Genomic DNA, 22344 nt, shown 5'->3' on the forward strand with positions numbered 1-22344 from the left:
TATAATATCACGTGTGCAATAGCGAAGCAGGTCTACAATAATATGTAGTGCAATTAACAGTAATACTCACTGTATAAAGGGCAAATGTCAAATCTGCACACTGGGGAATTACACTTAATTTATACAAAGCTGTTACTCAAGGAGAAATTCAACAGTCAATATAAACACATAAAGCTATCAAATAATACTTTCTATCAATATATATACCTTTAACAAATATAACATATTATTTTACAATGACATTTGTAAGTTGAACTGCTTAGTTTATAAAAATTCAATGAAAAGCCAAATTAGTATAGGTATCGGAGCTCACATAAATACACTGTCAGTGTTCATAAACACACAAAAAAGGCATTGTGCCTGCAAGACTACACTCAGGTAAATAAAACATATCACCCGTGCGCAGCAGCCTGCGCCTTTGCTCAGGTGACATTTACACACGGCGCCGGTGCAGCTGAAGCTGGAGCGGGCGGGATTAGACTCTGACGTCACAGTCGAGCCGTTAGTGGCCGACTCCGCCTACTAAGGGCTTCACGGCAACTCTGCAGAATCCTATGGGTGACGTCACGGACACTACGTCCATTTATATATACAGTCTATGATCCATTCCAGACCCATCTCGCTGAAGCACGCGAAAACGGCATCTATAGTTGCTGACAGTTTAGTATTTTTAAAGTACCGTTACTATGTCAAACATGCTCAAAACTTTCTGACACACTCCCTTAAACATCTCTAACATTATATCTCATTTACACAAGTTAACATCGATCATTTTCATCATGTACTGACCTGTAGAAAACAGAAAAGTGCAGCAGCATGAAATAGACACAGGACACGGTTGATCGTCACTCTGGATTGCTTCTGAGGAGGGGCGGAACTGTCCCCCCTAGGATAACCCAGGTGTCACCGCTCACCTGCCAAAGGTTCCACCTGTTTCTCAAACAGTAGGCCTACAGATAAACCATCAAATATGAATGTCACCAAAATAAATACAGATAATGTTGAGCTTTTCAAAACAATAAATTCACGGTTTAGCAACAATAAATAAAAGTAAACACACAAATAATTGTACCATTTTGTGTACACAAAATGATGTTTAATTTGTTTGAAATATGTCCATATCATTTGTGGGATGTACCCATATTTAGATGTCAATCATGTGTGTATTGCTTTAAATATTGTATTAATGTTACTGATGTAAAGACATCAAGTGTGATAACACTTCTGTTCGTAAGAAATGATGACAAGATCTGGTAGTGTGAGTTACTATGTTGAGTTTGAAATATATGTTGTTGAAGAGTTTTTCTGTGTATTGCTCAAGTCTTAACTGTAAATATGACCAGCAGAATGTAACTAACTGATAGGTTAATGTATTCGTAGGCCTACTTAAAAACTATTTGGAAACACTTTACTTCTTTTATTGTTTCATCCACCACATTTTGGTTTTAGTTACGAGTTTTAGTTTGCAGATCAGGACTTTTAATACAAAACATGAATCATCACACACATTTAGTGCGAATGCTGTGCAACAGGGTCCATGTTGTATGTAATTGCAAATGACAACATTTCTCCTTTTTTCTAGAGTAAAATAGATCTACAGTAGATGAGAGCTCTTGACGTGCGTATATTTTCTGCCAATCACAACGCCGTGGGCGGGACTAAAAATTAAACAGCGGAAGATTCAAATCGAAGATGGCGACTGAAAATGATCCTCACAACAATCACAAACTGAGCCGAAGGTACAAACTTTTCGTGTAGTAGGTCTTACAATCAACATCTAACCTCACATCGTGAAGTGTGGGTTCTTGCCTTGATAAGTGCAGATGCATTATCTTTGTTGTGAACTATTAAGTAGTCGAGTAAGTTAGTATCAGACGTGTTAGCGGTAGCCAGCTTAGCTTACCTTACCTAGCAACAGCTGGTGCTTTCATTAACGAACATTCACAATCGGGTTTATGCAAGGTGCGTTTACACATACAAGGCATTTTCTTTGGTGTATGGTGGTGCAAACACAAACAACATATGAAAAGAAGTTGTAACAGAAGGTCAATAAAATATAACGATTATAAAAAGAAAATATGTTAACAAAACTATTTTCGCATTCAAACACCAAATATAAATAATAATAAATATAATAATAATAATATATATGACAAACTGCACTTTGAAGATTCAAGACTGCAGATATTTAGAGTGAGGTAGGGATGTATAGAAATGTGCAAAAATATATTCAGGGGGATGAACCTGGCTCACAGTATACAAAAAGAAAGAGATGCTGTATGTTCGTATGCATGTTTGTTTACGTTACATGTCATCCCTTCTGTTTTAACCGCTGCATTTTAGAGCCCATTTATTTTAGCCCAAAAGGTTTACTAACCCAAACCGTTGAGCCTTTAAAATGAGCCCCAACCAGTGGTGTAAAGTAACTAAGTAGATTTACTCAAGTACTGTAAAAATGTAATGTACAACACTCTAAGCCATAACTAATAATAATCAAAACATATGATATATATTATTCTGAAATGGACCGATGCATAATGAGTACATTAACTTTTGGTACTTTAAGTATATTTTGATACTCATACTTTTCTACTTTTACTAAAATAACATTTTGAATGCAGGACTTTTGGTTGTAACAGAGTATTCCTACACTCTGGTACTGATACTTTTACAAGATCTGAGTACTCCTTCCACCTCTGGCCCAAACCCACCCTCTCTGTTTGTCTTCAACAGGGGAACAAAATGCACCATGTTTATCAGCCAGGTGAAGCCAAGCACAAGCCAGTCTGTGATCTTTAACCCGGACTTCTTTGTGGAGAGGCTGAGGCACGAGCATCCACAGGCCTTCGCGGATTTGGTGCTTAGCAATATCACCCGACTCATAGACCTTCCAGGGGAAGAGTTTGCACAACTCACTGGAGAGTCAGAGGCCAAGCTGCCGTCTGCCTCTGGCTTTCTGCGCTCCTTCAACTTCCTGAAGCGAAAAGGTTAGGACACGGTTGTGTTTACACTCTTTGAAATGCAGTTTTAGACTGATATAGTATGTGTGCATTGACGAATGGTAAATAACCAACAAAATAAGTGCTGTTTGTTTATCCACAGACCTGTTTAAAGTCATTAAATAACACTTCTTCAGACTTGCAGTGTTTTCATAGTCCTCCAGAGCTGAAATGATGTGTCCATTAATCCATTAAGCAGTCAATTTATAATTAATCTGTTTATCATTATTATTTGTTGAAGTAGTTTTTAGCTAAGACAATACCACTTATTTTCCTAAAACTTACAATATGGGTTAGCCTGAGATTATTCATTGTTGGTTCCATTTAATGGATGACAATGTTACAATTTAAAGTGATTTTAGGTAATAAATACAACATACAAACTATACAATCAGTCTTACTGTGTTTCTGATGACTTTCAGACAAAGGAATTGTTTTTGGTGCACCACTAACTGAAGAAGGAATAGCACAGATCTATCAACTCATTGAATACCTGAGTAAAAGTGAGTATTACTCCGTACGTACTTACATACATACATACATACATACATACATACATACATACATACATACATACATACATACATACATACATACATGATGTCATGTTTAGCACACATCCAAAGCCAATATGATGAGTGATATCTTGAATACAGTTTGCATGTGTCACATTGTCACTCCAGGGGGAGACAAATCTGAAGACATGACAGTATTTGTGTCCGATAATCACCTGTAATATTGACCTGATTTACAAATCTCTTGATATACCGAGTTTAATTGCTTTATTCTATGTCCCTGTTCAGACCTGGCATTACCATTAATGTTAGGAAAATCCATTCACAAGTAGACAGCACAAGTACTCGTATGAATGCATCCATTAGACTTGGAGATCCGATAACCCCCACTACTACTTTAAAATGACCACTTTATTCTAGCAGTGTGTATATCAATGCATCTTGTGCTACATTTGATGTGTGTGTGCTACACATCAAGAGAAAATAATGAGGCGACGTTAACATTAACCTTTCTGTTGGTCGCTTTGTTAGCAGACCCTTCACGCGATGGCAGAGCGAACAGGTACAGGCAGGGCCCTATAGTTTAAATCTACTACCCACAAATAAACATATGGACATGGGTTACTATTTAAAAAAATGGTAAATGTATTTAGGAAGCTATCAATGTGATTTTAAGTGGGGGTGGACTCAAATCCTATAGGGGGGTCCGGGGGCATGCTCCCCCGGTAAGTTTTTTTTTTAAATGTTGGAGTTAAATGCATCAATCTGGTGCACTTTGAGGGGGAAATAAAGAGACTAGATCTATGAAAACACCTATATGAAACAGAACTGTATACATTTCAATAATCATAAAATCATGGCCATAACCAATAACATACCATTTCCAATATGAAGAACACTGAAACTTGTTTATTTATTTTTGGTTCATTTAGTTGTGAGTGTGTCTGTGCTCCTGAATCAGCCTCTCCTGTCTCCCTCCTCTCCTCCCTCTCCTCTTTGAGGCAGCAGCAAAGACTAGTTTTAGCTCTCAACAAGTTTTAAAAGTGGATCTTGCCTTTGTTCACCTAGTTAACTTTTTATTTATTTATTCATGCATATTTGACTAATCACTACCCTCTCAAATGGAAATATGTGTTTACATAAATGGTGACCAAACCGTTTGAGACCCACTGAGAACTTAAGGACTAAGTTAACTATCTAAACACTCAGAGAGTCCTTTGCCTCACCTGAGCTGAGGTTATCCCGAGCTTGAATGACACACAGAGACCAATCAAGGGCTTTGATTTATGATCTGTATGACAGTGGCCATGTCGGCAGGCCACATCATGTAGACAGCCAGTCACCCTGTGTGAGGCAGGCCACTTAACAGGCCAGGCCATCAGGAAACCCCCCGGTCCTCCCGATGGCCAGTCCGGGACTGGGTACAGGAGGCGTAGAGCGAGGGATCAGTGTCCACGAGTTAATCGATCGCAGATGGCGTCGTGGTCACGGACAAAAAAAAACAACCTAAACAGGTCGCGAAATATACTTGGGCGGCCGTTACTATACCTGGGCGGCCCGCCCAAGTATAGTCTGTGTGGGAAACCCTGAATGTAGCCCAGGTGCGTTTTTAAATGTGATCGCTGCACCACACTTATTATGTTATTGTCTGCTCTGATTATATTTCCATGCCGTTGCCCCTGTGATAATTTTGTTTAAATCAAAACTGAACACGTAAGTTTTTATTTACATATAAATAGGGAAAGTGAGATCTGATAACAAGTGGGCACTCGAGGCGCTTGTTGAGGCGCAATCATATGCCAGGTGTGAACCAACCTACTCACAGCTGTCGACTTGTGATTATAATGCCAGGGCTGAACAGGGTCTTTAAGTCTTATAAGAATTGGATTTTTTCAGCATCAAGGCTGTAAGTTAAGTCGTACTACTTGTTCTTTGATTTATTTGGAGCGCAGTGAATTAGCATGAGGTCATGGTTTATTTCTAGAAAGCAATGATGTCATTCTCTGAAAGTGGACACTAGGAGAAAATGCTTGGGTCAATAATTGATCTGAAAGCACTTTGCTCCAGCTGTCTCCCTCCTTTCTATTTTGATTCACTCAGTCTCCCCCCCTCTCTTCTGTGTCTTTGTCTCCCTATGCCTCCTTCACTCTTTGTCTCCCCGCCTACACGTCACATCGTACTTTTTCCCCTCCACTTTGGCTGTCGCTAACTATCTTCCTCTCCCACCCTTCAGATCTCCATGTGGAGGGGTTGTTCCGTGTGCCAGGCCACAGCCTCAGGCAGGCCGCCCTGAGGGAGATGCTGAACGCGGGGGCAGATATAGATCTAGAGACAGGCGACTTCCACCCCAATGATGCAGCCACACTGCTCAAAGCCTACCTGGGGGAGCTGCCGGAGCCCCTGCTCACACACAGACACTATCAGGCTCACCTGAAGATCGCAGGTGTGTGTTAACTCATGAACAGACCCTTATTATGTCTCAAGATAGCATAATCCTGATCAATTTAAGGACAAGAAATAAATGAATAGTTCCCCCCTTGCTCCCTTTGCAATAATCCTCTTATGTTCTGTGTCCAGAGCTGACTCGCTTTGATGATAAGGGGGATAAGACGAATGAGCCTGACAAGGAACGTCAGATTGAGGCATTTCAGCTTCTGTTCATGCTGCTCCCACCAGCCAACCGCAGCCTGTTGAAGCTGCTGCTGGACCTGCTCTACCACACCGCCCGAAATCAGCACATCAACAAGATGTCTGCTATCAATCTAGCCACTATGTTTGCTCCACACATCATCTGGCCCAAAACTGTAAGGGCCATGTTGATCCATCGACCTTCTGATAATGATATAACTGTCCACGCTATGTTTGCTATCCAGTAAACTTTGAATATTTTTATGAATTATTTTGTCATGGTTTTTGTTTGTGTTGCAGGTGATGGCAAGTGATCTTCAGGGAAAAATTGAGCAACTGAATAAAGGGATTGCGTTCCTTATCAGGCATTCACAAAAGCTCTTTAAGGTAAGCAGCTTTATGGTCATTTCCCCTGCAGTTGACTTCTTATTCTTTACAAATATATATATATGTGTTGTTGCTTCTCTCTGTATGATAGGAACAACAACATGATCATGATTGTTTGTATTCTGTGCTGCAGAACCTGTTCTCATCAAAACAAATCCGTGCAGGTATTTTTTATTTAGATATCATTAGAATAATACATATAAAAATCACAGCTAGGAGGTTGTGATGTTTTCTTTCTTACTTTATAATGTGTTGCTTCTAATTAACCTTTCCTGTCAAGTGATGTTGTTGCCATGGTTGCATTAAATGCAAAGGGGGTAAAGAAGAAGAACAATATTACATTTACATGAGAAACAAATATCAGTAAAGGTTATTTAGTTTTCAAAGTGTCACATAATCAGCAGCCTTTCAAAACCCAAAGCTGTGTCGTTGTATTTATTCATTTATATTGTATGCCTGCTTTATTGCCAATATTCCACCCGGACTCCATCGTTTATGTTGAGTCAGGTCATACATTTCTAAATACCCGGCCTTCACGTGGATCGTATGGTAGAATAATTCGTCACAATGAGCTCTCTCAAGAGGATTTATTTTACATTGACTTTCATTGAAGGCACCTACATACATCAAAGAATATACCCGCTTGTACTTCACCGGATCAAAAACTCTTCAATCAAGGGTGAGTGTTTTTTGCCCTTAGTCTTCTCTTCTTTTTCTAAGAAGCGTGTGGCGTAGAACCACATTATATTTATCTCTAAAGCTCTTTTCAAAGCTTTCACGACATTGTTTGTTCCGTTTGCTCACTTTTGAATTGAGTAATGTCACTGTCTGGTTCATTTAGGGTACATCCTGTCTAAATACAGAACCTTGAGAGACTCTCTTCTGCTAATGCGCACCTAATAGAAGGATTTTCAAAGGACATTGAAAGAAATCCTCTCAATGCTGTCAGCTTTTTAAAGCCTCTTGTTTCTTGCTCACATGTTGTGTGCTGCGTGTGACATAACTCGTTACATTTGGTTATGGTCAGGTCCTTTGAAAAGCAGTAGATATCGAGTCTCGTCACATGTTATCTCCGACATTTCTAGGACGACTCGACACTCTGTTCTGCGAGTAAACAGGAGCTCATACCTGTGGTGACAGCTGCCTCCCCTTCTCCCTCCGTGAGGACCATCAGAGGGGAGGTCGGCAGTTCCTCTTCCCTAAAGTCCCCTGAGAGAGCGAGTTACACCGAGTCTGCCCTCAGAGAGCTGTACCAGCAGGTCAGCACCATGCCCGAGTCTGCCAAAAAGAAGAAACTAATCAGACAGGTACAGTAAAGGTCCCCACACCTATTGCAAGGAGAGAGGACACACAGACACTATTTTCAACCCTGCACCTATTATGTGTTGTATTTTTTGTTTTTAGTTTGACAAGCAGCCATTGCTGACCCCTTCGTCTGACTCTCGGACGCCCTTCAGCCGGAAACATTGGCGCTCACGCTCGCTGGGAGGAATGATCAAGGTTTGTTTACAGTAGTCCTGCGCACATTATTATGTTTTTCAGCCTTCCTTCCATTATGTTCAGATTCTAAGGAAATGTTCTTTATGCTTACATACTTAACAACAAGGTTCAAGGCTTTTATTGGTCATGCGTACTTAGCTACAATGTAGTTATGACGATGAAAATCTTAGGTCACAGGCTCCTCCAACAGTGCAACACAATAAAACAGAAAAACAGAAAAAATAGTGCAAGTAAATACACAAATAAAAATAGTAAAAAAGTTAAATAGTGCAATACGAGTCTATATACAAGTGATTGAATATGATATATTAGATAAATAATGTCTAAGTTGCAGCCAGATTAATGTGATGGATGTTGGCCAGTGATCTACTGTAGCTCCCAAGGCCAGGCTTAAAAGTATTCTGATTTAAAGGTTTATGATAAAGAAAATGCATTTGACATGTTCTTGGTGCAATTTGAGGAAAAACGAACGAAAAATACGTGTTTTGTTTTCAATAGAAAAACATAGTATGTTTAATACAACCCTGCCGATCTCATAGTAATGCCTTGTTGTTTATGAAACAGAGGAAGGTGTTGGGAAGCCAGGTATTAAGAGAGAAAGAAAACAGCAGACTGACGAGTCCTCCATCCACGCAGTTGATGGCAAAGGAAGAGAAAACACCTGCTGTGGAGGAGTGAGTATTGTTACAACGCGAACACAGGATTTGTAATAATTCTAATGTTGTGGTCCTGTAGGCCAGTGTTTTTCAAAGTGGGGGCCCCGACCCCCCGGGGGGCCGCCAGGGGGCACCAGGGGGGTCACGCAAAGTTTGAGGGAAAGGGGAATTTTTTTTTTTTAAAGTTACATTTTATTTATTTTTATTTATAACTGCATATCTATCAATCTATGTGTCCTTTGATGCCAATCTTTTAATATTTTTTACTTATTCATATATATGTTTTTTAAATCACACGACCGCCCTTCAAGCCAATCAGAATCGAGCTGCCACTACTGAGAGTGAAACTGAGTATTTGCTCAGCTTTTGGAGCAAGTGAGAGCTAGTGAATATTTCGCTCTGCAGCTGGATGAGAGCACGGATATAGCAAATATTGATGTTTATATATATGAATATAAATATTTGTATTGTTAATATTACTGTTGAATATTATATATAACACTATTAAGGCATAAGTAGCTTTCAAAAATGCTAAAAATATATGTTAAATGTTCATATTACTGTTCAAAATTATATAATATTATAAAGACAGAAATAACTTTAAAAATGCTTTAAAAATATGTTTACTGTTGATATTACTGTTTAATATTGTGTTAAGAATGTTTATAACAGAAGACACAATGAATGTAGTGAATGACAAACAAAAGATAAATACAAAAATGTTTAGAAGAATAACTGATTATTAATTATTAATACAAATATATATTAAGAAAATGTATTAAGCTGTATGATTAATACATATTCTCCATCATAATGTACTCCCCGCCAGACGATAATGCTATATGGGGGTCCTTGGCATGGCAAAGTTTGGGAACCCCTGCTGTAGGCTACCCGCTTTCAGATGTTTCCTGACATAACAGGAGATAATCACATTAATGTCAGGATGACTGACTGGCTCAATAAATAGTTTGGAAACTGTGATATTGTATTTAATATTCCCCTATGATGGAGGGCATTTACGGAAATACACAAAAGTAGCAATTTCCTTTTTATTCAAACCAAACTAATCAAAATGTCACATTTAAATTGTGGGACAGCATGATTCTCTCCTAAAAGTGTCATCGACTATGACAAGTAGTTTTCCTCCTGCCTGTGCTGAAGCAGCTTCCTGTCTGTGGTTCACCACAGGCCGGCCTGGCCTCTCTTTGACTCAACAGTGCTTACATTGCTAATGATGCCTGATGTACTCTGCTGAAAGGATTAAAATAACCTAACCTTTTTTTTCTTCTCCATCTCTTCTCATCTTGTTTAGGATTAATCGACTCTAAAAGAATGCGTTCTACAAAGAAACATCGGTCAGGCTGTTGTGTAAAGGGTATTAAAGGATCTTCTCGAGGTGTCGACACAAACTAAACAGTGTAAGGCACTGAGCAGCTTTGTTTTGACACCATGTTTGGATCTGTACTCTGCTTTTTGTTTCTCAAGAAGTAAGATGTGTATGTCTTAAAAGTTACTAAGCAATTTCTTGCAGTTTACTGAAACTGAAAGTCTAAAAAGAGTTCAATCGGATGATCCATTTATTTGAAGTCAATGCAGTTGACGTGTTTTCTTACCCAGTCCATAGGTGGTCCGTCTTCATTTCTTTACATATTTTTAATGAAATTTTTTAGCAGGAAGCAAATTATCTGTATTTTAACCAGTGAATTTGTGGGTGTTTAGCTTTGTCATCTGGAACGCGTTTATTTAATTTTCAAACCAAATTGTATTTATTTTGTATTGCTCATATGGCTGTTTTATTTCCTGGATTCCAAAGCATCAGATGTTTTGATAAGATGTGATACGCAGGCTCTTTCTATTTAAATGTGACATTTTTCTTTGTAAGCATAACATACCTTAATTGGACTGACAGTCAATGCAGACCCTTCAAGACTTTATTTTAGAAAAGTGTGAAGTCTGAGTGCCTTAAAGTGAATATGTCTTGAGAAACTGTATAATGCAATTTTTTTTTTTTTACATTCCTAATTGCTTTGGTAGTGTGCTGAAATGTCTATAAAGATTTAATTAAAGCATCATATAACAAGAGAAAGACCAAAGGACCAGCTTGTGTAGATTAAATAGTTTGTCTTTGTTTCCATTGGGTGTCAAGCTGTGAGTCTTTAAACTACTACTCTAAAATACTTCTTGGTCTTGCTTTTATATTTAAGTTGTCTTATGCCAGTGTTGACTCTTATGCATCATCGTATACAGTTTTATACATTTCTATGCATTTATGCAGCATTTTTTCTTTTTACTTTTTTAGATTTGTCTATATTTATCTTTTATTTTGAAAATGTTGAGTGCAAATGAAGGATTTGTTGTTTGCCTTCAAAGGTGGTGGTTAAAGCAGGTGCTTTCTCTCAGAGTTTGTGCCACTGCCACTTTTACAGCCTGCTTGTTGTCTTTTAACTCTTTCAGTAGCAGTTTTCAGGTCAATGGTCACTCTGCCAAGCTGTTACAATTCAACTATAATGTGATAATTGCCAACACTCTACTTTCATTGACCATGTAAACAGATGATAGTAATGCTACTGTGAAGCTATGCAACTTACTGTAATTAAAAGACATCAAGCGGAGTTCTGGTGGTGTATTTTCATTTGACATGATATACTGTGTGTTTGAAGTAATGATGACCCTTTTTTCCATATTCTTCCTTAATTGGTGTTAAAAGGAATTTGAGTGACGCTCCCCTCTGCAACTGTTTTTCTTGCAGCCACAAGGTGATGCTGTTTAGTTGCAAATAGTTATTCAGTCAGAGCACATTTGTTTCATCCATGGAGTGTATGACGTGCTTTGATTTGTTCGTGCAGACAACTGTTAAAGACCGGTCAATATGAGAGAAATCTGCAAAACACCATAAGTAAGTTCATAAACATTCAATACTTAACCAAAAAAGACTAATTCTTAATTAATATAAATGAAATGAAATGCATCCCATTAGCCACCCTAAAATAAAACGTATTCAAAATACATGTCGCTTTACATTTGTCTTACCCCTTTCTTTAACTTCTTCCAACTACAATAGTACATGTCCCGATGTCAAACAGCCAGAAAGTAGTCAACAAGTTGTGTGTTCATGTTTAGGCTTAAAAGTGTCCATTGAAGCAAATAAGAAACTGGAAGAAAATTCAAACGAAACAAATTTGACATAAAAGGTTAAATGTTGCTAAAGTTTACAGAATTGTGAAATAAAATGTAAATCAGTTTGAAGTTAAATATGACCTACACGAATAAGTACCCAAAAGGCCACTAAATGAATCATCTGTTACTCAAAATCATGCTGGATTTGTCCATGAAATGGACATATTTTACGGAGTTTGAGAGAGAGTGGGTGAATGTTAAGAGTGGAGGCTGCCCTCTACAATAGGAGGAATGTCTCAGTGTGTCATTATGGTGTCCATGTCAATGCATGTTTGGTATTGTAAGTATATGTTGTAAACATCTGTGAGAATGGGCCTGCTTTTTCTCATGTTCTGTAAATATACATCATACAGCTTCCATGATAGGAATAGCATTGTTTTACAGCCAAAACTCTGGAGGGGCTTTATTTAGCATTCCTTCTCCAAAATGAGAATGATGACTGTAAAATGAGTCCGACGTACTGTAATCAACTTTACATTATCTGGCGTGCAACAAAACCCACAAGCACTTATGATTAGATGTGATTTTGCTAGTGTTTGCAACGAAATGCCTTTCAGAGGGAGCTCATTCTCTCTAGAACTACAGATAGAGCAAGGAAGAACTTTTAAGGTTTAAATATTCTTTGTAGATTCCAGCATAATTTTGTATTTTATTTGTGTCAACAATGGATGGTTGAGGAAACATTCTTTCATTTTGTCTGAGGCACAGCTCTTCTGAGGGTGAAGTAGAAATGACTTGGGTTTGAACCATGCTGTGGAACTTTCTGGATGCTACATTTGGGCTCTCTTTGTTTTTTTGTATCTCTCTATTAAGCACATTTGGTTTTGTAAATCACACATGTAGGAACTACAAACGTAAACTCTGTCTTGTTTCTTTGATTTCTAATTTAGGATTCCAACTGTTGAAAAATAACTTTTTCAACTGGCTTCAGCACTACTGTGAACTTTAAAATTGGGAGCCGTTTCACATTAATTGCAGTTATTTCCTCATCAGAGTCAATTGTTGGTGAGCTTGTTTGTTTTTGCAAACTCTTCCAATCCTCCAGATTAATTGCAAATTGCTGCCATGTCCTCCCACGGCTTTGAAGGCAGGAGAAAATTCACGTTGTGTGTTTGCGTGTATTCCAATCACGACTGTGAGAGCGAAGGGACGTTGCCACCACCCCCCATTACCACTAAACACCACTGTGCCCCTTTTAATTAGCCATTCATAGGAGAAAGATCTACATTGCACTGACACTTTTACGGGGACAGATGGAGTATTTTTTCAGACGAGGGTATCTGTGTGTACACCTGCACACACACACACACACACACACACACACACACACACACACACACACACACACACACACACACCCCCCTCAGCACATGTACTTGTTTCCAGTTTTGTCTGCTTGCATATCCCCTCTGGGCCTTTGTTGGTTAAAGGGAAAGAGTTCTTGGGTCTTTGGGACTGTTCTGATGTTTATGTTGGGAGGGATCCACCCTGCAGAAAAGCCCTCTGCAGAACTACACCAGAGACCTGGTGGCTTAGTTTTAGTTAAATACCAACTTTTAGTTTAGTTTTAGCTTTTTTATAACTGTTTTTTTAACGAGCAAAAACAGCTAAAAAGTAGTAGTAATTCCTTCTGATTTATAGAAAGAATCATATTGACTCATTTACAAAACCAACACACATCGCTTTATAAATTCAATATAGGAGCCATGCAGTGTATAATCATTTGTTTATCTGTGAATCTCTACATGAGTGCATAATGAATCATTCTTGATTAATGCTGAATTTGTACTAAATGACACCAAACCAATAATGCATCATTGACTCTTTTGTTGCTTGTGCAATCCCGTACAAGAGGGGATGTAAAAGTAACTATTGTTTATGGATAAATAGAAAGCGGTCTAAGTATTTTGTATTGATTTTATGCTGTTTAGCAGTTGATCCTGCGTTAATCTAGCAGCCTCAATACGTAGGTGATGAGTATGCAGATACACAAATATCCAGGATCTAATCAATCAATCTAAGACATGTTGTTGCTCTTCCCTTGGTAACTTTTCTCAATTTCCTGCACTTTATTTTATGGTGTCACCATTTGTTTTATTGTGTGGATAACTGTGAACAATGCTCTCTGGATTCAACCCACTAAAACCAGAGGGCCATTTCCTACCAATTTGCTCTCAGTGATTTGCAATTCAAGCAACTACAAATCAATATGGATTTGGAAACAGTTTTGTGAAAGCTACAATTACACTGTCAACAGTGGCTGGACTCTAAAATATAGTGTTTTAACTAGATGTCCAACTTTTGAAAATAATATTTATATGCTTATCATTGAGTTTTCCCTCCTCAACACAGTCCAGTTTATGTCTGTATGCTTTGAGTCCAGTGAAATGCATGATCCTGGAATTAAGAGGGGGATGTTTAGCCAGTTACTGCCATAAATCCAAATGGCAGAGTGGTTTGGTTATGAGAGTAGCTGCTTGACTTTTAATGTATTAGGAAATAATTTCTGTTGCTGTTCATGCTTAAAATAAAGTGTTGGCTTTGTATGGCTGTGGTCTGCCTTCCAACAGATCATTCATATCTGTGTCTGAGTGCGTTTACTTTTCATACCAGGTCCTTCCTGCAGCTTCTGTGTGTGTGGGGCCACTCGATCTCAACGTTAGACCCACATTTACGGATTGTTTAGTCTGTATGTTTGCTTCCAAGGACGGAGGTGTTGATTTCCTCTTTTTCCCAGTGGATTCTCTTTCGCTACATGTATGCATTCAGACACACACACTCACAAACACACACACACACACTGACACAGCCCAATCTCCCCACAGAATCTCCCTTCGGGCAGGGGTTATGCAGTGTCATGCAGGTTAGGTCTCTCTCTAGGGGTTTGCCTGGAGGCCAACCTGAGAGAAAAGGATTGGAGTGAATAAAAATACAAATACTTGAAGTAGATCTGTAATGTGAATAGAATCAAGGGAAAGAAAGGGATCTGGAGAATGAGAGTGAGTTCAGGCAGGGTTCTGGGGTGGTAGGGGGGGGGTGTTGTGTGAGGAGGGAGAGAAGTGGGGGTGGAGAGGAGGCGTAGGGGTGGAGTCGGGGGGCTCTGCTATTTGTAGATCCTTGTGATGGATGACTGGTGTGTGTGTGTGTGTGTGTGTGTAAGAGAGAGAGAGACTGTTTTTTTTTTCTCTTTCTGCTCTTTCTCTATTCCCTCTCTCTTCAGGCGAGCAGAGCAGAGCGGGACTGAGTGAGAGGAGGACAGAGACGCAGACGTGTGCAGACCAGAGCACAGCAACTCCACAGAGACAAGAGAGGAGAAGAGTTTGCAAGGAGAAAACAAGAGAAAGAAAAAAACAAGCTTTTTTTAACATCATCAAACTGTGGTGGATATCATACCTACATCAAAAGAAATATAGAAGAACAAAAAGGAATTTGCTTCACAGCTTAGAGGAATATATTAGCATTTATTTTAGTTTTGTCTTCTATTTATACACATATTTCATTATTTTAGAGGACTTGCAAGGTGTAGCAGGACTCTTTTTTTTCCTCCAGAGAAAAGGTGGACAGAGAGAAGTAAGGGTTTTGTTGAAGAAGAGCTGTCTGCAGTGGAGGTGAATATGCCCGTCAGAGGTAGCTGCTTTGGGGCAGGCATGGGACAGCTTGCCCTCTGGATGTGGGTGGGGATGCTCTGCGCTCTGCTCGTGGGCCACAGCAGCGCCTGCCCAGCCCTGTGTACCTGCAGCGGCACCACAGTGGACTGCCATGGACTGGGTCTCAAAACCATGCCAAGGAATATCCCCCGCACCAGTGAGAGACTGTAAGTACCATCTGTACTCCTTGTGTGTGTGTTTGTATGTGTGTGTGTGTGTACATGTCCATGTGTGAAAGAGAAACTCCCATACTGTGTCCCTCGGTCTTCTTTAGTCACTGTTTTCTCTTCTGTTCCCTTTATCGTAGCAGTGCCCATGACTTTGCTTAGACTCAAACAGAACAATAGCTGTGTGTGTGTGTGTGTGTGTGTGTGTGTGGGTGTGTGTGTGTGTGTGTGTGTGTGTGTGTGTGTGTGTGTGTGTGTGTGTGTGTGTGTGTGTGTGTGTGTGTGTGTGTGTGTGTGTGTGTGTGTGTGTGTGTGTGTGTGTGTGTGTGTGTGGTGTGTGTGTGTGTGTGTGTGTGTGTGTGTGTGTGTGTGTGTGTGTGTGTGTGTGTGTGTGTGTGTGAGTCAGTCAGTCACTAACTGGCATTCCAGTCAGGTATAAATAGGCATGAGGGACTGGAAAGAGCAGGAGCAGATGTGTGCCTTTAACATGTGTCCATAATGTACTTACCTGCTTGTTTATTCTTACTGCATGTATTCATATTTGAAGTTGTGAAAGAAAATTAATCAAGTCAAATGTGTTGCCTTTTTTTTATTTGGAATACATTTAGAAAGAGTTTTACGTAAAGTTTTTGAAACAGAACTGGGCTCAGCATGTTGCTTAAATGCTCTTCTGTTCAGGGACTTGTCCCCCCCCCCCTCATATCAAGTGTCCTGTCTGTGCAGCACTGTGCCTCTTTTTATCTCCCCCCCCCCCCCTCTCCCCCGTTTTCACTTTCCTCCACTCATGGGCCAAAGACTCCTCTCTCGCCCCCTTCTCATGCCCCCGAACACTCACTCCACAAATTGTTAAATCATGTAGAAAATTAAGCAAATCTGCTACTTAAGTGAGCCTTGCAAGAGGATCACGTAGCTGTCTTGTAAAACGGAGGGAGGATGGGAGGAGGAGGGAGAGGTGAGGCAGACGCCGGCTTGCCGAGTGGAGTTTCTCTATCTTTCCTGATATTCCTCTGAAATATTCATCTGTAAATCAGAAGTGAGGAGTGCAAGTGAAAATAGATTGTTCTATTTCAGCTTTAAGAATATCAGTCCTGAATAAAACATGCAGTGGGAACGAAGGAGAGAAAGCCTGTGTCAGAGGCAGTGTTGGCATTGTGGGAGCGAGCTGCATATTTTATGCTTTTCATATTTAATTTCTAAGAACACCTTATTTTGTTATGTTGCAAGGCGGTCTGCATGCTTCCGGGTTGCTTATGGGCACATGCTCGTTTAACATTTAAGCAGAGAGGAAACATGGTCATTTTGTGGTTTCCTTTTACATGAATGGCCATTCACACTGGAAATGTACCCTGCCCCTCCACTCAAGAGTATTTCTGTGTTAAAAGTTGTTTGTGCATTCATAGGTCATGTACAGCAGGGTTTTTTATCGTTGTAACATCTCTGTATGTTTTCATACACGTCTAGCACACTTAGGATGCTGCATCTTTAACATGATGTGTATAAAGGTCAATGGTAATTTATTCCTAGGTCGTTGCCTTTTTGGGGGGGGGGGAGTGTGTGTTAACTGCATGCATTAGCCGTGTGTGTAGGACATGTAGATAGCCAGTCTCCACGGAAAAGCACTATTTAACAATAAAGTACTTTTCGGCAGGCCATTATGGGGTGATTCATCATGGTGATTGTGCAAGTCAACGCTGCCCACCTTGCCTCACATGATGGTCCCATGTGCAAAGCTAGATTTATGTATGCATTTTTTAAATGTGTGTCTATGTGAATGATATTGTGCAACCGCTAATATCTATAAACTATAAAACTATAAACTAAGATCGAATGAGTTGGTCAAGTTTTATAGAATTGTGCCAGAAGTTAGGTCACTGGTCTTGAGGACAAAATATCAACTACAGAGAGACAAACTTTTAGATTACAAAGATATAAAATGGATAATGTTGAAAAATGTCCTTAATGTAATGTTGGGAGGGAACGCAGATGCCGGCAAGAGAAAGCTAACAAAAAGAAGAGGCGCTTCACTTTGTCACTCTGATTTCCTGTGTGTTTATGGATGTCTGTGTGAATGCATATGTGTGTGTTTGCCCTAACGTATACAGGGTGATGCCTTTGGGAGATAGAGTGTGTGTGTTGAAAGAGGGGGTTGGTTTTCCGGAGAAAGTGTGTGTGTTTGTGGGGCGGGTGTGTGTACAAAGGGTGTTGAGACAGACAGCAGAATCCCATTTGCACTTGTCAGTGTGGGTTTGGATCAGGTCTGACCCCTGCACTCCTCAGACCGAAGCCTGTAATGAGACTGAGCTCCACGTATTAAAATCACACCCTGCCTCGTACGGGCCACCGGCCTCTCCCTCCCCCCTGCTCCCCCTCTGCATCCATCCTCTCTATTTCCTTGTATCTCTTCTACCTTTGTTTTATACCTCTGCTGTGACAAACTAGCACACGGTAATTACTTTGACATCAGGTTATGCTTAGAGAATACCAACATCTGTAAGGCTGCGTAAAGTGACTTATTACAGGCAATAGGGTTGTCAGTTAAGCTTTTAGGTGCAGGTATTGAACAAACCTGCAGCCCTCTCGTTCTCTCTCTCTGCTTTATCTCCATAACAGACCAGCTGTTTAGATTAAGTGTGTGTCTCATCTGTGAATTAGTTGATTTGCAGAAGCGGAGGAGCTGTGTGCGTACCTTCCTCTAATTGCAAAAAGCCAGTGTATTGATGTGTTTTCTGTGCCAGAACATACCCTGTGCTGAGATTTAGGGGCGCGTTGGAGCGCCTCCAGAAAGAGGGAGGAGGAGGCTGCACACCATATGTGTGTGTGTGTTTGTGTTTCTGCTTTCATGCCTATATAAATCTGATGTTCACTTGTGTTTGTTCATGAACTTAAGCATGTGCCCCCATATGTGACCATGTGTGCAGTGAATAAGTAATGTTAGATGAAAACACATGAGGTTTGATGGTGGTGAAGATGAGGGGCTCCCTTGCTTCGATAACCATGTTTATGTATTTGGGGGGTTGAAGGTGGGAGGTGTGTGTTTGTGTGCCAGGGTATGCCTGCAGTGTTTTTGGCACCCCCACAGAGCTGGTACCTCTGACAGCTCACCAGCCACCTGATCCATAATTTACCTCGACAAGACTGAACACAGCCCTGAACACAGCCCTGCCCACTACCTGCCAACTCGGGCTTTGAGACTAAAGGGGAAAGAGCAAGATGTAAAAAGACAAAGAAATGGGGTGAGGGGTGGAGCTGTGGGGTCAAGAGCAGGATGAGAAGATCCTTCAAAGCGAGACTGGCACATTATCTGAGGTATGGAGGGATTACGGCACAGAGGACTGAGGAAACGTGTAAATCAACCACAAAGCTTATGAATGAATAAACAAGATTGCAATTTATGACAAAGGGCAAAAAGGTCTAGCCTTGAGGCAGATTGATTTTCATTCAGGTCTTTTTTAAAGTCTTAATACATCCATCCTTATAGCCGGTAATCCCGTGAGGAGTGATAATGCCTGGAATGAAGATCATTCAGGGAATGTTTATGCTCAGTGGAGGATTGTGAAATTACAGGACTGGGACATAGTCAAGTTGATTTACGTTCTGCACTACACAGCTGTGGCCTTTCTTCTCTTGTACTGAATACTATGGTGGACACGATCGCTATAGCCGTCTTTCAAATTCAGTTTTCTGTGTTTTTCAGTCTGTCAAAGTGAGTGGTAACATAGGCATCGTAGGCCAAAGTGTAATTTATTTTGTGGCACATTGTGCTGTTTTTATTTTTTAAATTGCTCCAAGCATTTATTGAACTTTTTACACTTTACATACATGTACCATGTTGCTTGTCTAAGCAGCGTGATGCCAGACTGCTGAGCATCAAAGCAGCTGCTGTGTGTCTAAACTCACCCAACACCCTGATGAACGCAGCTACTTTATGGAAGTGTGTTATTGCACTCATGAGAAGAAATTACCCCATCAATGCGTGTCAAAGAATGCCTTCCAACACCAATGCATGCACTGTCTTAGAAGCTTATATGATACGTGTGAGCATGTGCATATGTGAGAGTACATGCGTGATTGCCTTACACGCCTATTTAAGAGTGGCTGTATCTCAGCAGACCATGAAAATCGAATTTGGTGAATCCACCTACAGTAGATCACCTTTCATCTCTCAGAAGTCCATCTTTCCTTTTAACCCTCCTGGCTAGTCAGTAAGAGGCTAGCAATTGAAGAGTGAAAGTTGTGTGTGTGTGTGTGTGTGTGTGTGTGTGTGTGTGTGTGTGTGTGTGTGTGTGTGTGGGTGTGTGTGTGTGTGTGTGTGTGTGTGTGTGTGTGTGTGTGTGTGTGTGGTGTGTGTGTGTGTGTGTGTGTGTGTTGTGGTGTGTGTGTGTGTGTGTGTGTGTGTGAAACACATCAGTGAACACTCTCCTGACGTTGTAGATATCCCTTCATAATCCACATTTCACGCCAGTCAAGTTGCTTTTGATGTGATGCAAGTTCGAGAGGAAATGATGGGCTGCAATCCAGATTCATGGGGTGCTTGAGATCAGTACTGCATGTTTCAATGAAAATGTTAATTCTCAATAAGTAAATGTATCATTTACTTTAAGGTATATGAATAGCTTTAAGCTCCAGGAAAAGATCTTAAAATCCAATCTTTTTGTCTGACCAACATACAAGCATCACAGCTTGCATATTTGCAGCTGAAACCAGAGAAAGTTTGACATTTTGACTATAAATATGACCCAAAGAATATTTGATTGTCCAAGGAGTTGCAGATACATTCCCTTTTGATCAACTTATCACTTAATTGACATATCATTCCGGTTTTGGCCGTAAGGTTATCTAGCAGATAAGTTCATCTTTGTAAAGACCTGGAGGAATGCAGATATCAGCAGGCTGAGTGGGGGGAGAGGGCTCTACAAAGAACAACTCTTTATTCTCAGGGATCAACAGACACATGCAGCATCCATCAAGTTACCAGTCCTCAGCGAACATCTGTCAGGCAAACGTCTTCTCAGTCTTCTGTGTGGAGTAACTGAAACATAATAGATGTGGCACAGCAGATGTCTTGTCCACATGGTACACTTTACAGTCAAAGCTCACAGTCATGCAGCCTACATGCCTTCATGCAGGACTCAAAGCCACAACAGAACCTCAGCGTCAGTCACTGAACAAACTACAAATACAGTACAAACCATGAAAGACCCTTCAGTCTGCCTCTACAGCGCTGTGTGTGTTCTTTTTATCAGACACATATTGGACCAGATGTTTTATTGATTCACTTAGGCCTGAGAGAGTGTCGTAATCTATGTTTGATCAGAACGTGGCTGTGTGCTACTTTCCTCCCTTTTAATTTCTATGGCTCTTTTTTACAATCTTCCACTCTCTTTTGCTATCAGTCTAGTGTCTGTATGCCTACAGCAGCATCTGCTACATGAAAACATTCTGAATCTCCTTTTCAAAGTTGCTGTCGTGTTAGGCCAGATAAAAAACAGCAAAAGAAAGAGGCTTGGGTTTTAGTCCTTGACTTTTACCTGTAGCCGTTCATAACATGATGAAGGCTCTTCAAAATGCAGGGGACCCTGCACTGGTCAAGGCTCCGAGAAGTGGTTTATTGAGTTTGTCTGTGCGCAATGCGTGTGTAGGATCTGCTTGGTGTTTACCTTTCTTATCAGAAAACCTGCTCTTGAGGCCTGACTGAGCAGAATAAAAACGGTAAATAGCCCTTGAGGAGCCCAGGAGCTGGGAATGTGGCGTTCAAGTTGAACAGAAATCTAACCTCTTAGTGCGGACAGAATTGTTCCAGTTGCATTAAAGGGTGTTATTTTGGTGGTGGTGGTCGGCTTTCTCTATCTCTCTTTCTTTCACTTCCTCAGTATCTTGTGTATGAGGTTGTTGTAAACCCAGATGGTACTGCGTGGTGCTGTAGCTTGTTGCTTCACCTAGTATGTAGGTCACTTTCACTTCATAGTCTACCAGGTCTCGTTGCTACACTGACGTTTCCCAGACAGCCCGTCAGCTCCTCACTGCCACGCGCAACACTCCACCACACTGCTCCACTCCGTCGCTTTCAGGCAGCTAACAACATTGTCACAGCAGCTCTGTCTTCTATCTGTCTCTCAGTGCCTCTTTCTCCCCCCCCCTACTTTCCTCCTGCGTGCTTCACAGCTGTCACGTCCATATGTCGCAGAGTTCGGAGGAATACATTCTTTACTCTTCCGCAGCTTCTCAACCTGCTCAGTTCATTCATTAGGGACAGCGCTCGCTGGTCCGGTCAAATAGCATTATCACTGTGTGACTGTAGTTAATGAGCATCTACGCTCGGTCTGTACATGACCTCAGGTTTCTGATCATCAGATTTTTTCCACAGCGAGGAGTTTGGAAAGCTCTGTGCCACCGATCCTCTATCAGCTGGCTTCTGTCTTCCCTGCCAGGCTAAAGCTGTTCAAGACAAATGGTCCTGTGGTGCTAACATCAGCGATTCAGAATGACTGCACTGCTCAAATATAAGCACCTTGATTAGTCAGTGTAAAGTGGGAAAGATGTGTTCGATTCCCCATCAAAATCCTTACTTGTATGCATTGTGAATCTATCAGTCTGAATGAACTTTGACCTTATAAATAGCAACACTAGACAAGTTTGACCTTTTAGATAATGGATTATCAAGTAGCTAC

At 40.5% G+C, this 22344-nt stretch overlaps 2 protein-coding genes across 5 annotated transcripts in view; both read left to right on the plus strand.

Moving 5' to 3' along the window:
- The first annotated feature begins 1614 nt into the window (after positions 1 to 1614).
- Positions 1615 to 11297, plus strand: LOC117538256 (rho GTPase-activating protein 19-like). 2 transcript variants are annotated; one of them, XM_034203850.1, is made up of 11 exons: positions 1615 to 1739; positions 2734 to 2987; positions 3422 to 3502; positions 5748 to 5957; positions 6092 to 6318; positions 6443 to 6529; positions 7143 to 7208; positions 7615 to 7836; positions 7934 to 8029; positions 8594 to 8703; positions 9998 to 11297. In XM_034203850.1, exons 1-11 carry the CDS (start codon positions 1693 to 1695, stop codon positions 10011 to 10013), a joined length of 1416 nt encoding a protein of 471 aa, XP_034059741.1. In that variant the 5' UTR covers positions 1615 to 1692; the 3' UTR covers positions 10014 to 11297. The 2 variants fall into 2 exon arrangements, with proteins under 2 accessions (XP_034059741.1, XP_034059742.1); XM_034203851.1 differs by lacking the exon at positions 7143 to 7208.
- Positions 11298 to 15083: 3786 nt separating this feature from the next.
- Positions 15084 to 22344, plus strand: part of slit1a (slit homolog 1a (Drosophila)) — an 86954-nt gene continuing 79693 nt past the window's right edge. For all 3 annotated transcript variants that reach the window (XM_034203847.1, XM_034203848.1, XM_034203849.1), the window contains exon 1: positions 15084 to 15676. In XM_034203847.1, coding sequence (XP_034059738.1) covers positions 15477 to 15676 — 200 coding nt within the window. In that variant the 5' untranslated portion in view covers positions 15084 to 15476. The remainder of the gene's footprint in view (positions 15677 to 22344) is intronic.

This window comes from Gymnodraco acuticeps, unplaced genomic scaffold (assembly GCF_902827175.1).
Source record: "Gymnodraco acuticeps unplaced genomic scaffold, fGymAcu1.1, whole genome shotgun sequence".
NCBI classification, from domain to species: Eukaryota; Metazoa; Chordata; class Actinopteri; order Perciformes; family Bathydraconidae; genus Gymnodraco; species Gymnodraco acuticeps.